Genomic DNA, 16473 nt, shown 5'->3' with positions numbered 1-16473 from the left:
CAAGAGCGCCGTTCGGGTTACTTCCGTGCCGCCGCGCGGCGCCGGTGGGTGTGCCCTCTGCCGGCTGATGAATGGAGGCGCCGGGGCGCCTTCGGCTGTGCGGTGTGTGATGGGTGTCAGCGACGTTTGCGGGTTGTGGCTGCGGCTGTCGGGCCCGGAGGAGCAGCGGCTGCTACAGCTCCTCTCCTACGGGCTGGTGGCGCTGGGCGCCGGCTCCGCGGTGCTGCTCCGCTTCATACACATGCCCTATGGGCGTTACTCCTCGCGGCGCTTCGGCTGGCTGCTGCCCGCCCGCCCCGCATGGGCGCTGCAGGAACTGCCCTCACTCCTCGTCCCGATCTGGCTCGCTGCCTGCGGCGGGGCGGTCTCCGCCGCCTGGCCCAATCGCATCCTGCTGGGCTGTTTCATCGTGCACTATGTACAGAGGTGCGGCGGGGTCTGCGATGGAGCGCTCGGCGGGGGCGGGGGGAGCTCCTTTCTGGCTCGCCTGGAGAGCAGGAAGGACGGGGGGGTGGTGGTGGTGACAGGTAAACGGGTGTCGTTCTGCGGCAGCTTAGTGCCAGTCCCGGCAAAAACACCTGGCTGCTGCTCTCTGACTACAGGGACTGAAATTCTGCCTTTGATTAATTATTATTAACTCTTACTATTCGCTGTAACAATCCCTAACGTTTTTTCTGTATGTGTTAAGATGCTGTAGGTTTTTACATGAGCTGAGCAAGTAATTGTAGTGGTGCCGTGCTCGCTGCTTTGCCCTGCTGTGTGGGGTGCGGTGGAGTGCTCGGGCATCTTTCAGAATAGAGTATTTGGTGTTGTAAGAGTACAATGTTCCAACACGGAAAGATCCGCTCTAGGTGCTGATACAATTTTACTATGGGGAAGCGGTAGTGATTTTTCAGTTGCGTGGGGTTTGCTTCGGGCGTTTGACTCGATTCTTGTTTGGACCCTCCCAGCTCAGGACATTCAAGGATTAGTTAAAGCACCTGCAGAGCTGGAGCTGAGTGCCCCGTGTTACTATGCAGTCAATGGTATTTGGATATTCTGTAAGCTACTTAAGAGAAAGGAGACTGACTAGAGCTTAGGCAAGATTCTGCTGTTCCCATCAAGTCATGGTAGCTACTGGTAGTACTCCACAAGTGATAATATGGCAGAGAAAGATTTGTCAGGCTAATTTTGAGTGTGTGATATATGTGTTGGTATCAGCTATGTACAGTACTTATTATGATGAACTGTTGGTTTTAACCAAAAGTATTCCATATCCTGGTGGTAGAGAAGAATGCAATGTAGAGTTGGCCTGGTGGCTAACTGGCTTTGCAAACCCAGGACTGTGTCTTTACTCCCTCTTTTCCAGCCTTACGAATAAAGAGATTAGGGTTGACATGGGATGTTAACTCATCCTCTGTGTCTGGGAAAATCTGGAAATGAAAAGGCAGGGCTTGCACAGAAAGCTGAGCTGTACTGCAGTTTCTTTTTTTCCAGTTGCTTTACTGCTGTCTCTGAACAGAGGGACTGTTCTGTAGTTGAATGTAGACTGTTACCCATTTGTTGTAACCTAGCGGTCTTTAAGTAATTTAATCATATTAATGATTTTGTTACGCTTTCTTGAAAGCTGTCACGGCTTTGCTTCCTCTGAAGCCGTAATCCTGGGGTAGCTGGAAAAACATGCAAAGAAGGCTCAGGCTTCAGTAATCCTGTTCCTGTATCATTATAGATTGCAATTAAATTGATAGGTGATGGGAAGTTGGCTAGCCATGAGAGACAAAGCACAGAAACCCTCACCCGCTTTTCTTGTTTGAAGCCTGTTTGTTTACTCATGATGTAATTGCCAGGAAAAGCAATCAAGATTCCTTTCCAAAATGAGATAGCAGCTGTGGATTTGTCACCTGCCTTTATCAGGTGTCATAGGGTAGACCAAGATTATCAAGGCAAAGGCGAAATTAATATTTTTAGGTAACCTTAAGAGTAAGGAGGAAACCAGGTTAATGTCAAGAGGATTGACTTTCCCCCTGGAAGTGCTGGTGGATTTGATGTAGGGATTGTGAGACTTGGCTTGTTTCAGAAAGCTTAATTATACTAATGAGGGCTCAGGAGCAAAGGAGGACAAAAATATGCTTAGAACATCAGTTGGCTTTACTCCTATTGCCAAAGTAATTGGCTTGGATACAAGGTTCAACACTTCTGTCATAAGGAGTGAGAGGACTGATAGGGTCCTGTTAGGGTGGTGAGGCACTGGAATGGGTTGCCCAGGGAGGTTGTGAATGCTCCATTCCTGGCAGTGTTCAAGACCAGGTTGGACGAGGCCTTGGGTGATATGATTTAGCGTAAGGTCTCCCTGCCCATGGCAGGGGGGTTGGAACTAATGACTTTAAGGTCCTTTCCAACCCTAACTATTCTGTGATTCTATGATCTTGTAATTCTGATGAGGCAACAAAATCATTTAGGTGTCAAAACAAGTGTAACTCTCCTTCTGAAATGGGATTAAAGACTGCTGAGAATTTCAAAAGCAGGATAATATGGGCTATGGATTACCGTTCTTGACATCAAAAATATCTTTTCTGTTTGTTAATGCAACAGTTTTTCTTTCCTTGTCTGTTATAGGGCACTCATATTTCCTCTTCTGATCCGGGAAGGAAAGCCAACACCATTTTTCACTTTTGTGCTGGCGCTTCTGTTCTGTGTTTACAATGGATATTTGCAAGGCCGAAGCTTAAGCAACTATGCAAAATACCCTTCAGGCTGGTTAAAAGATCCGTGTTTTATTACAGGTGAGTTAAAACATGTTATGAGAATATTAGGTGTAGTTTTCCTTTGTCTTCACAGCTTTTTATTTTTCATTATAATTTTATAGTGTCTTCAGTCCCATTTTATAACTTTTCTCATAGTTAATTCTTCCATTTGCTGTAGCTGGAAGCCTTTAACCTGTTTTCTTTTAGAATTGTGAACTGGCACTTCTTCCCACAATGTCAGTCTTAGCTGAGCTGACTGTCATATTTATTCTTTAACACCAAAGTAAATATGGGTCATGTGGTTGGTGGTTTTTTTGTTGTTTTGTTTTTGAATATAAGAACTTGAGGCCTGAAATGAAACCATCAACGTGCAGGTTTAGAACAAACAAAGCAGACTTTCCATATAATATGTAGATTAAACTGAAATCCCTTGTTTCTCAATGTTGTGGGTAGTAAAGTTTTGTATGTGGCCAAACAGAAGTGAATGAATTCATGCAGTACAAATCCAGTAAGGGTAGTTGCTAAATACCAAAATACCATTTCTAATGCCGAGAGTCCTCACTGCTAGGGTATTTAGGCGTGCACGCACACTCATGCACCAACCCCCCCCACCCCTGTAATATGAGTGGGCTTTGCCGAGCAACATAACTGGTCCCCCAAGAAGGGTTTGGAGAGGTGGATCACTCACTCCTATCAGGAAATGAGGTTGCATTTATAGTTGAAGTCATGCATATGATTAAAAGGCTATGAAGTCTAGTGGCACCAGGAAGATCTTCTTGATCTGAGGATAAACCAGAATATTTTTCCTTATCATTCAAAGGCATAATACTGGGCTGTGTGGATCCTTGATCTGACCCAGTACCACTCTTGCTCTGACTCTGGAATAACAAATCGGTGTTTCTCCTAGATTTCTCAAGACTTTTAAAATAAGCAGCTTTTATCTTTACTGCAGTGTTACTGTGGATGACAATAGACTGCTGTGTTAAATGCTGTCGTGACTATAAGATTGACAAAATGTAAATCAAAATAGATTGTCTTGCCAGGATTAGGAGGTGGTACTGCTTGTGTTCTAAAAATGGAGAAATTGAGGCACAAGGGAATTACTTCAGTGGGTGGTAGGCACTTGAAGTGCTTGAAATTCTCTTGGTATTTTTGAAATTCCAATCTTGTTAAACTTGGATCTGACAAAAAAAAAGATATTAAAAGACTGGTGGATCAAAACTGTTGAAGGCTGGTGCACCATAGATTTGTTTCTGATGCCCTAGTTTAGTACCTTAATCAAAAGATATCTCAATATAGTGCTGTTAAATCATGAGTCAGGAGCCATAAAACAATTCATCCTTACTGTAAGATCTTAAAAACTTAAGGTCATAAGACTGCTGCTCAGGTTTCATTGGTTTGTTTTTTGCATCAGTGATTTCTGAAAGACGTAAATGTATAAACAATAGCTGGATTCATGTGCCTTCTGTTGTGAATACTTCTGTGTATGAAATAGTTTAGTTTGGTTTTGTTTGCTGGGTTTTAGGTTGTTTTTTTTTTCCCCAAATAATATCAGTTTGGAATATATGCTTATGTATATTTCTAGTAATGCTAATTGTAAGCAAAGTGTTGCTCTCATGACTGTTTTGAGTCAACAATATTGCTTTAAAAAGTTATCCTGAAAACTATGAAAGTGAACATTCCTGTTAATGGTATTAATGTTACTATTATGAGTACTATTAATTATTAGTATTACTAATTAATGCTGTTATCAGTTCTATTAATAGTACTATTAGTAATGCTGCTATTAATGGTAGCAACCATTTTGGATGTCACTTGCTGACTTTTCTGAGTGTTATTACAGTAAATCTTTAGTTTGGCATGGCTATGAAACAGCCAAACCGAAGATGTCTTGTTTCTTATTGTACTAGAACATCTTTTGGGCTTTTTGGGGTTTTCTTTTCATTTTGTAGTGCACAGCAAGATAATTGGAACACAGATGATACTTATAATTATTTGGTATTCATCTCAGCTAGGTATCACCAAATTTGCAGTTTATGCTTGTAGCTTTGTTCAACTCGAATGCAGCAGTGCTGTATTGTACACTTGATACTCCCTGAACAACAGGATTATTATGTTCTGGTTCTTAAAAAACATCTGGCAGAAAAAAATGAGTAAAAGATTATAAAATAACAATTGCAAGAAGGCATATTTGCTGAGGGTTAATGAGGTATTTCTTAAGTCCACATAAAGTTACTGAGTAGAAGAGGAATGGGAGAGTGCTTACAAGCAGCAGCCAAAACAAGGTTCAGTAGTTGGAAGCTGAAGTTAGATAAATTTGCAGTGAAGACAAAAATTTGGAGAAGTGAGGCTGATTGACCATCATGGTGGGAGGTTTCAAACAGCTGATGTGTTCTCTCTGAAGCCTTAATATACAGATGGACTGTTTTCAGATGTTTAGGAGTTAATTCTGGGAAATAAATAGCTTATCCTTACTCCAGCAATTGTTTTGGAGCAGCATACAGTTTTGATGTGGTTTGTTCAGTTTCTCTGGACTGCATGTAGGTTTAGGTCAGAGCAGTGAACTTCAAATGCAGTGCAACAGTTGATAAAACCATGAGCTTGCAAATCAGTGTGGGAGCAACTTTGTAATTTTTTTAGCATGTACCTTACACACTTGTGCCAGTAGAAAGCCTGTGAACTTGCCAAAAGAACCCAAAATACTCTGAAGTGGCGAGTGCTGTAAACAGGCGTATATATGCATCTGCATGTTTTCCGCTTGTGTTCTTTCCTAATCTGTCTGCACTTCTAGTTGGAAGCTCTTTTCGTTTGCTTGCTTTAGCTTCATCAGACCTGTTGTAGTATGGGAGTGTGCCATATGGCTTGTCTTACTACTTTAAATCCTCCTTCAACCACTTCCTTTCATGTTGATGGCTAACCCTTCTGTTCATCAAAACACTTTTCTCTGCGGCAGCTATGTGAAGGAGAGTAGTACCTATAACTCGGAAGGCGCAGATGACAGAACATCAGCACTTAATCTGTTGTGTGAGGCTTGTTATCTGGCAGTCAGGCAACCAAGCACGTGTGCCACCTTAGCCGTCTATACAGAATAGACGTGAGAAGAGCATGGGTGTATGTCCATATCTGCATATGGTCTTGTGACTGAGGGATGAGGGTTAGTCAGTATATCTCCTAATATCTATTGGCATCTGGATGCTCCAAATGATTTTGTGCCTTCTTGGAGAGACTCATCACAGACATGAGATGAGGCACTTGTTCACCCTAAGTGTCTACAAGGCACTTCTGGCACCTGTAGAAATTGGCCTTCTGCTGTTTTTTATACATCATCTTGCACTGTACATTCCTGAAACAAAGAGTGCAGAGGTGAACCAGATGGCAGTTATCATGCTGTCATTCTGAAATAGTCTGAAGGATAGGTCATTTTGCATGAGATTCTATATAGGTATGGGTGAAGAGGGCAGTGGTGCAACAACGCATACGTGCTCTTCTGTTGCACTACATTATTTGGTAGTGTACACCTAGTTGTTCTTATGCAAGGGTTCTCCTAATATGAAGCCAGGCCTTAACCTCCAGGTTTATCTAGACGGAGAAAAGCCTCTTGAGTTGAATAGATGACCTCACAAGACTATTATGTATGGGGTATCCTGTGGTTCTGAGAATCTACTGGGATATGCTGTGGCTTCCTTCCTGTTTACATGTCCACATTTCCCGGTGGTGGAAGCCAAGTCAAGCAGATTGTGGTGCATAACCAGCTCTTCGCTTTGTAGAGTGCAGTCCTACGACTTAGTCATGGTGAGAATCTGAGGATTAGGACAGTGAACCAATCACAGAATTGAATAATCATTAGGGTTGGAAAGGACCTCTAGAGATCATCCAGTCAAGTCCCCCTGCCAAGGCAGGGCCACCCAGAGCAGTTATACAGGAGCATGTCCAGGTGGGTTTTGAATGTCTACAGGGAGGGAGATTGCACAGCCTCTCTCTCAGCCTGTTCCAGTGCTCTGCCACCCTTGATGTAATGAAGTTCTTCCTCATGTTGTGGTGAAACTTCTTGTATTTTAGTTTCTGGCCATTGCTCCTTGTCCTGTCGCTGGGCATCACTGAAAAGAGTCTGGCACCAACCTCCTGGCATGCACCTTTGAGATATTTACATGCATTAATGAGATCCCCCCTTGGTCTTCTGTAGACTAAGCAGGCCCAGCTCCTGCAGTCCCCCCTCATGAGAGGGGATCCAGACCTTGATCATCTGTGTGGCCCTTTTCTGGACCTTCTCCAGTAGCTCCTTGTCTGTCTTGTGCAGAGGAGCCCAGAACTAAACACAGTACTTCAGATGTACTCCCAGGTCCTTCTCAGATGAACTCTAGTAGGTCAGAAAAGCTGGAACACAGCATTGTACTAGCTACTAGGGAAAAAAAACTATTGCAGCTGAAACCAGGACAGTATCCACCCTTTATTGTATACCATTTACAGCATGCTCAGGTCCCACACTTTCCAATATACCATCTCTTTCTCTCTCTCTCTATATATATATATATTATATATTATCTCTGTATATACACATAAATGTCACTTCTTAGTCAATGGACAATCCCTATAAAGTTTGAGTTCATTCAGCCTGTGATGTTGGGTTTCATCTGTCGTAACAGTCCTTCAGGGCAGGAGAATGGTGTTGGATTGTCGCCTACTGACGTCAGTTCTGATTTCATCACCGCTGAGCTTATCTGATTTCATCAAAGGTCATCCGCTGTTTGGGTGATGATTGAAATGAAGTCATATTCAGTCAGGGGTGATCTGTGGACAGTACTGGGAGACTCCCACTGCTGCTGCCACTGCTGGCTTTCCACACCTCTATTCTCTGTCCATTGAGTATAGGTGCAGGAAACACAGTTATGCACAGTACTTCAGCAGGGGAAAAGTGGATCTTCAGATCAAAGAGGGGTGCTGTTAAAATAGCCTACCTTCATTGGCTTGCTATCCATGAAGAAAGATTTGGTTTCCTTTCCATGTGGTAGTTTTCAACTAGGAGGGGTAAAAATGCACAAAATCAAACTCGTCTTCTGTAGTAAATGGACACTCTTACACCAAGTTCCAGTCTTTTTGCATTATCTGAAAACTTCTTATAGTAATTTGCAAACAGATATGAATACTGAATATGCAGATAATGTTCTCGAAAATTATGGTGGCATTTCAGAGTAGAAATGTATGGGTAGAGACAATGACTTGCTTGTTTAGTTATGTGAATAACGCCCCTTATTTTCCAAGGTAGTCTCCATCTCCTCTGGCAATTAGCAAATTGATACATAATTACTAATGCTAAGAGAAGCAAAATATTTTTGTTGCTGAATGCACTGGAGAGTCAATATTCGTTGTTGGGATAGCGATCTGCTCTGAAGGAAGAAAGTTAATTATCTTTTTTCCTAAAAGTGTAATTCAACAGCATTTGAATTATTCATCCTGTGTTTTTTTGAATGTTGTTATATGAATTGGTCTGTGAATTCCTCATCATGTTGATCTAATTCATCTCTATCTCATGATGATGTCATTACATTGAATATATAGTTGAAAGGATTATGGTAAAATTCCACTGCAAAAGACTTCACATACAGCAGCTACACACCTTGACTGCTAATGGAAACTTACTGCACTGTGCTGTATGAGCAAAAGGTTAAGAAACACTCTTGTCCACATGACTAAATTTTGCAATTAGTTTTGTAACGTAAGCAGATTGTAACAAGCTAATCAAGCAACTTTCTTCATATAGGTAAATATCGAAAGAGCTTTCATGCAGAAACCTTCATTTCTCTGCAGAATAGTCATTTCCTCCTAATCCCTGTGAAAGCAGACAGCTAGATGCTTTAGGTAAACGTATCCCACAGGGGAGTGTGAGAATAAGCTGCCCATTGAACAACATGTTTGAGAGGCAATGTTCACTTATATCTGTAGTTTCACTTTGAAATGTAGCTTAAGTCTTGGTAAAGCATGTTCTGACAACCTGCTGGTCTTGCAACATGGCCCTTTACATCCTGATATCCACTTGGTGTCCTTGCTGAGATGGTCGTACTACTGTATTGCTCTGTATTGAAAGAGAACCATCTGAAAGACTCGCATTATGGGTGCAAAAAGGCAAAGCTGTCTTAGTCTGATATCTAAAGGACTTTGTCCTAGAAGCACATCACTGGCATATTCTTGATAATAAAAATCGATAACTTTGGATGTAGATTCAAAGCAATACAACGGATCTGCCCTCAAAACCTGAATCCTGTCTGCTCCTAGTAACAAGGAATGCTGCCTTCAAAGAATGATAACATAGGTAATGTAGCCAAAGACTCAAAATGGAAGGGTGAAAATACCAAATTTCAATCCTAAATTCCTTTTGATTTATCCCATGCAATTATGGCAACAAAACATAAGGGTGCAGAATGCAACAATAATCTTAGTTTCTGTGACAGCCTGGTATAAATGGTTAACACATTTTATTGAACAACACGAGTAAATGGTGCCTGAATTCTTTCACAGTTTCATTATCTCTCTTATTGCACAGAAGCCTGCTGTGGAAACTCTGGTGTGATGTCAGTAAAAAACAAAAAAAGTGGGACAATGGGACTAAAATGTAACCCTCTGGCAGGAATAAGAATGGCTGTTACTTTCAGCGATTGAAATTTAATGTATTTTCCTGTATGGAAGTCAGTGAAATATTACATCTGTATATATGTACACATGCATACATTTATATAAGAATAAACTTTATACTTACAGTGCTATTCCTTTCTAGAGACCTGTTGATCACTGTGAGCTCTGCTGAAGAGCTCAGTGTGGGAGTGGGATTGTGTAGGATGTCAACAGAAGTGCTTATACTGCTTACATTATTACTGCTTTGAGATAACATGCCTAATAAGTGCTATATGACTGTAGTTTGTTTTCTGAACATACTTTGGCTCTAGTGTATTAACAATAGTACTTTAAATATTTCTCTTCAGGTTTTATGGGGTGGTTGATTGGCATGGCAATCAATATTCATTCTGATCATATTCTCAGAAATTTGAGAAAACCAGGAGAAACTGGCTACAAGATACCAAGAGGTGAGTAAATGTGTTAGAAATCTATCTAGCAAAAGAAGCATCTCCCATATGAGGAGAGGTGGAGAGAGCTGGGACTGTTTGTTCAGCCTGGGTAATTGAGGGCTCAAGAGACTCTTACTGATGTGTAATATATGATGGGAGGGAATGAAGAACAGGGAGTTGGGTTCTTACCCTACCTTTCATGAGCGTAAGTAGGTGGATGGAGCAAGAAGACCTTATCTAAGGTCTTAGGTAATCGGAAAGCAATGACTACTGTGATAAGGTAGACACAGGGAAAAGGGGACAGACACCCAGGGGAAAAGGGGACAGACACCCAGAGGAAAATTAGGCATTATAAATTCTGTTCTTTGTGCGAAAAACGAAGGCTATGAAAGGACTTTTTATGGAGTCTAGTGAAGTGTTTCCAAAAGTGTCAATAAGCATTAACATTAGACTCTTCCAGGTATATTACAATGTATATTACACTCAGTGCGAGAAGAAAAATAGTGATTACCTCTGAATTCTGATATTTCTAAGTGTTTCCCTTAAGTTGTTGCTCTTTTGGTTTTTAGTGAGACTTTTAACACTAAAACTGGAATAAATATATATATATATAAGGCAATAGATAGTTATTTTTCACCAAGGCAACTTATTAATAGGAGTAAATCCAAGTGCCCATGTGAAAATAACTGTACTGTATTACATTCAGTGTACAAAAAAAGTTCTGAAGGAAATAATGTATTATTTGGTGTACAGTCAGGATGAGCTGGTCTTTTTGATATTGCTTATCCAGTTCAAGTCCTAGAATTCTACTTCTCTTTTCAGAGGCTAAGGAATTATAATTAAAGCAAGGTCAAAACATGTCCTTTATTACACTTGGCAAATACTTGTTTGTTTAGTCGCACTGGTAAACCAATGTGAAATGTTAATCAGTTTGTACACTAACTTTGCAACTAGGGTGCAAGTTCTTCTTTTATAAAATTCCCAGCAGGTGAGTACTGATTGTTTTATGTGTAAATGGCTATAAAACACATTTAGTGCAGACTGGTAATCGCTACTTTCACTGAGTGCTGGGGCTAAAGCAGTAGACCGGACAGGGGATGATCTACTGCAACACATTTTAAGCTAGAGGATAAATTTGGAACTTTAATTCATAATAGTGTTCATAATTAATTTCTGAACAACTTAAATTAAACACTGTACGCTAACTAACCCTATGGGTATTTTTGGGGACTCTTAAAGGAGAGCATATTTTCTGTTTTTACACCTTATAAAAAAGGTTTAGTTTGTGATCAAAAAAACCAGTTTGATATCATTTTTAAGTCATTATTTAGAAAGACATGAACTCACTTCAAATATTGATAAATCCGCCTTTCTGTCATGATTTAAATAAGAAAAATGAAACTGGAGAAGGTCAGTCTAGGAGTAAGGTCTGAAGTGATCCTTTATTGTACAGCTTGACATGAAAACGACTGCCTTTAAAAATTATATAGAGACACTGGTGATATAGCTCTTACTAAGCTCTCCTTGAGCTCTTATTATAGCTCTAAAACCTTAATAAGAGTTTTAAACTAACTCTGTCCTGCTTTCAGGAGGAATGTTTGAGTATGTCAGTGGAGCCAACTTTTTCGGAGAGATCCTGGAATGGTTTGGGTTTGCCCTTGCCTGCTGCACCATTGAAAGCCTTGCATTTGCGTTGTGCACACTTTTCATCTTGGGTTCAAGGGCAAAACAACACCACCAGTAAGTGTTTGGGGTTTATAATTTATGTTGTCTCTATGCCACTCTTCATTTCCATTTCACAAATTAACACCTTGTTCCAGAGAGATGTTGCAGAGCAAGTATTGTGAAAGACTGCTACTGCGTGGAGAGTACAATAGAGAACACTGAGTAGTATTAAGCACTGCTGAATTTCAACAGGATAGTACTGAGCATAAGCACAATGAGGTGGTCAAAATAATGCTTAAATGAACACAGTTCATCCTGGATCTGTAAAGATTATGGATGAGTTTGGGGAAAATTTTCTTAATTGCTCATCTGCTATACATTCCCTTGCAATTCAAATTTATTGCTATAATATTAAAATCTTGAAAATCACTCTGAAGTCTTCTGTCTCAGGCACATTTTATAGTCAAGTCTGTATCATATTGTCTATAATCAACTGTACAGACAATATGAAGACATTTCTGGTTAAGTGATGCTTAATAAAGTTTCTGCTTTGTAACTAAACAATCTGACTGCTAATATGACTTTTCTGCTAACAGAAGGATCATAGTTTGAGAAGACTTATTTCTTGAAAGGAGTGGTGCTTAGGGACATGGTTTAGTGGTGAACTTGGCAGTACTGGGTTAATGGTTGGACTCAATGATCTTAAAGGTCTTTCCAACCTAAATGATGCTATGCTATGACTCCCTTTAAGGAACAGCATTTTTAAAGGAATTTGAACACCTTAATCTTGTTTTGGTTATTTTCAGCTTCCTGCTTTGGTTCTCATGCTCAAACATAGTGACATGAGAGGAAATAAACATGAATTTATGGAGGAAATAGGTTGGGGGAGGGGAACCCAACAAAACATTGCTAACAGCCTGTCAGGGCAGCCATGGCTATGTCTAGTGGGGTCTTGAAAATCTCCAGAAACAGATGTTCTCCTGCAGCTTGTACGTAGGGTGTTCCAGATCTGTATTATCTTCTCAGTGAACAAGCAGCCTGCACCTTCCAAGCCTATCGTTTGTGATCATCTCTCCTTGTTTTAGGACTTGCTATTTCTCTGGAGTCAGAGTATCTTAGGTGGGAGGAGCATCCAAAGGTTGTCCAGTCATCTGGCGTAACCTGCTCCATCCAGGGCTAACTGCAAGGCTATACATAGTTGCCCAGGGACTTGTCCAGTTGAGTTCTGAGTGTCTTCAAGAGTGGAGGCTTAAGCACATCTCTGGCAAAGCACTGGAACAGGGTCTTCTCCATTCTCGTTGGGAAAAGGGTTTCTTCCTTGCATCTAGGTGAAATTTTCCATGCTGCAACTTTTATCCCCTGCCACTTGTCCACTTGCTGTGTGCTTAAAAGGGAGGATATGGTTATGCTTTCTCTCTAATATGGTGGTAGGTAGCAGAAGACTGCAATTACTTCCTAACTTCATTTCCAGGCTGAACAAGCCTAGTTCCCTGAACCTCTCCTTTTATGTGTTCCAGTGATGTAGTCATCTTAGTGGCCATCTGCTGGATTCTTACGCAGCTTGTGGACATCTCTGTAGCACAGGAAGCCAAAAACTGGAGACAGTAATGCAGATGCAGGCTCTTAACTGCTGAACAGTGGAGAATAAGCAGTTGGTGGCTCTATGCTTGTTAAAGCAGGACAGTATGCAGTTAGCCTTCATCATTACAGGAATCCGTACTGACTTGTGTTCAACTTGTACACCAGGATGTCCATACCCTTCATGCACAGCTGCTGTCTAGCCAGTCAGTCTCTGGCCTGTACTTTTGCATGGGGACATTGCATTCCAGCTGCCAAGTTTGCATTTCATTCATAGTTTGGCTCCATTGTCTTTAACTCCCCTTCCAATACTTGTAGGCAACAATAGCAGTGACTCTTAGTCTCTTCCTCACCAGACAAAGCAATGCCAGGTTCCTCAGCCTCTCCTTGTATATTATGTTCTATCTTATGCCTTGACAGAACTCTTTCAGAGCTCTTGACAAACAGAGCATTATGAAAAGGTAAATGTTACAGGAAGTAATTGGCACTAAAGGAAAAATGCATAAATGGAAGAGGGGTACAGAAAGAAAAAAAACAACAAACTATTAAAAATAGCAAATCCATGTAAGTCAAGAAATATTTTGATGTAATCTGTTTAGTTTGAAACACTTAAGTTACTGAAAAGGATAGATAGTGTAATGCTGGTATTCCACAGCTGCAGGTTATCATACATTGCATGCTGCTTGCTTCAGCTTTGATCTTGCAGTTAGCTATTGATAATATTATTACCTGCATCTCCGAGGAGCCCAGATGAAGTTAATTTCTTTTGTAATCTTAGAGAAGCAGAAGAATAAATACTTGAAAATGGGAGTAAATGTGTTTGTGTTATAAAGTCTAGATTTGAAAATGGTGATGGTCTTTGAGGGGGATTAGCAGTAAGGGTAGTGTAATGTTTGTCACATTCAGTTTGATTATCCATATCCTGACTGGAGCTGATGATCCACAAGAGGACTGTCATTCCATTATATGAAGTATTCCTTGCTTCCACATGAAGTCATACAATTTGATATGTTATCCCCTTGAATGCTTTGGATTCTTCTTTCCCTGTACTTCTAAAATGCAAATATTCAGGATGCACAGCAATATTATTTTGCAACAGCAGGCTATTCCTTCCTTTCCTGGCTGCTCTCACCGTACCTGTTGATTTGATTTCCCACTGCCTGCAGCAGTAACTTTGTTTCCTTATAGCTGGTGGTTAGATGTCATAGGGTGAGGATGGGAAAACAGTTTTCTATCCAGAGTATGTTCTAAAAGCTCCTTTTAGTTGTTTGTAGTTTTAGAATATACGGATTAAATTAAATGCATTGTAAAGTTACATAATTTTCTTGACAGCGTTTTGAAGATTCAGTATTCATGAGATTCCTGTCTTTCTTCTTCAGATGGTACCTTGAGAAATTTGAAGACTACCCGAAGAACAGAAAAATTGTGATTCCATTTGTGTACTGAGCTGTCCTTTTAACATTGGTTTGTGAAATGGATGCTTTCTGTAACAGCTAGTACTTTACGGGTGGTACTCTGATCATCACTGTGACAAAGGCCTTGCATCAGTACTAGTGAATTACTGCTTTTCGTTTTCATGAAAACCTGGAATCTGATGGATGTGGTGAATAGGAATGGAAACGCTTTTTCAACAGTGGAGCACCATCATAAATACATTAGGCAATGTGTCTGAGTTCACATTATGGAAAATACTGTATGGGACTTCTGGTGCTTCCTTTTCTTTCTATGCAGGCTTCTGCTGTTTCCACTCAATATAGCTACTGTTCTGAGGATTATGCTGTTAGTCCAGTCACCCTCACTGCAGTCTGGATGGTGTGTTACTTGCCAGCCTACACAAATGGGGTCAGTTTTCTCCCTATGCTTTCCTAATCCTTTCTTCCACCAACCTGCGTTTCCAGGAGAACTGATGATGCAGACCAAGGACATTAGATGAATATAGTTGCTGTTAGGTGAAAGACAGTGCTCTTCCTCCTCTGCATAGGTAAGACTTAACACCATTTACATAAACAGTTTTGTGCTACCTTTCCCAAATAATAGATTGTCACCTACCTCGCAATTTGATAAGTGTCTCAATCTGTTTTCTCACTCCAGACTGTTTTTTGGAAGACATTATGTATTGTGGGATACTTAGGCCAGTAGAGGACTGTGAGCAATTGTGTAATGTTTTCTGAATTACTTTATAAAATAACCTTGGATTTTTACAAGAACTCCTTACTATTCTGTTTTAAAAATTCAAGTGTCTTCCTACTCCTGTGGTAACACCAGATGATTTTATATTCAAAAAATCTGGAGTTTTCTAGTGCTGCTCATTTTATTAATGTCAGTTCTCATACACCTACATTTTTCTCCCGAAGGACTCCAGAAGGGTTTCAGAAACATGACTGAATCCCAGGTATACTGACTTTCAAGTTTAAGGCATATCTGCATCCTTTGCATGCTTGTGATGCTAAAGAATTTTTCAGAAGTGCTGAAAAAGAAAATTCTAAGAAATTCTACAGAAAACTTAAACCTAAAACCACAAACCAAAACCAGCCAAACAAAACCACCACAAAGTCAACAAACCCAAAACAACAAACAAATAATAATTAAAAAAACCAAAACCAACCAAAACCACCAAACCCAAACCAAAAAGCCACCAAACAGAACAGCTTCCCACAAAAAACAAAACCTGCTGCTGATACGCTTTAGAAACCAAAGGAAATCAAATTTCTCGATCTTCTGATCTCTTTACACTTGATATTTGGGTTATGTTCTTCTAAAGAAATCAGTAATACAAGTTTGCCAGATGTTGAGTTTTCCAGTTCGGCATTGCAGTAAGCTTTATCTCAAAATTCTGTGTTTGCTGTTGAGTTACACTGCTGTAGTAACCAGAGTAATGCATATGATGAGCTTTACCTTTAAAAAAAATTAAATGCAAGTTTAGAAAAAGTACATTCAGGAAATGAGCAGTGAAAAAGGACTTTGTGACCCAAGCTTCTGCCATGTTTATTGCAGTACTTGCTGCAGTGACGTTCTGGCTATCATTAAGGATATATTCAGTTGTGCAGCAAAACATTCTATTGTTATAGGCTGAAATAGTCAAAGGAAGGATGGGAGGAAAACTGGCAATCCTGCAGTGATAACTTATCTAGAGTTAAACCCTTGGACTGCCAGTTGTTCCTCACAGCATTGACAAGGATGACTGATCCTGCTCTCAGCTAATACCCAAAATGTCCAGTTCCAAGAGCATTTAGTAGTATCTGTTCCTTTAATACTAGTGTCATTACTCAATTTTCAGATTGTTCAGTAATTTATTTAGTGTTTATATCTTTCCTTAGTGTTTTACAGGAAGTTTGAGGTTTCCCTTTTTTTTGTTATCGCATTATGATTTGATATTTGATCCTAGCTGTTCTGATGAGCATGAAGTACCCTAGGGAGAGGACGGTGAGAAAGATGACTTATTCTTCAGT

At 40.3% G+C, this 16473-nt stretch overlaps 1 protein-coding gene across 1 annotated transcript; it reads left to right on the top strand.

Annotated features, from left to right (window-relative positions):
- Positions 1-67: 67 nt before the first annotated feature.
- On the top strand, positions 68-14528 carry SRD5A1 (steroid 5 alpha-reductase 1). The gene is made up of 5 exons (XM_057428852.1): positions 68-426; positions 2596-2762; positions 9698-9799; positions 11371-11521; positions 14404-14528. The coding sequence occupies exons 1-5, from the start codon at positions 68-70 to the stop codon at positions 14468-14470; spliced, it is 846 nt and encodes a 281-aa protein (XP_057284835.1). The 3' UTR covers positions 14471-14528.
- Positions 14529-16473: the final 1945 nt, after the last annotated feature.

Source organism: Pezoporus wallicus, unplaced genomic scaffold (assembly GCF_028554395.1).
Source record: "Pezoporus wallicus isolate ANWC-B61680 ecotype Strahan unplaced genomic scaffold, APGP_CSIRO_Pwel_v1 contig_6658, whole genome shotgun sequence".
NCBI classification, from domain to species: Eukaryota; Metazoa; Chordata; class Aves; order Psittaciformes; family Psittacidae; genus Pezoporus; species Pezoporus wallicus.
Note: the sequence above shows the minus strand (reverse complement) of the source record. Positions and strands in the feature narration are given on the sequence as shown.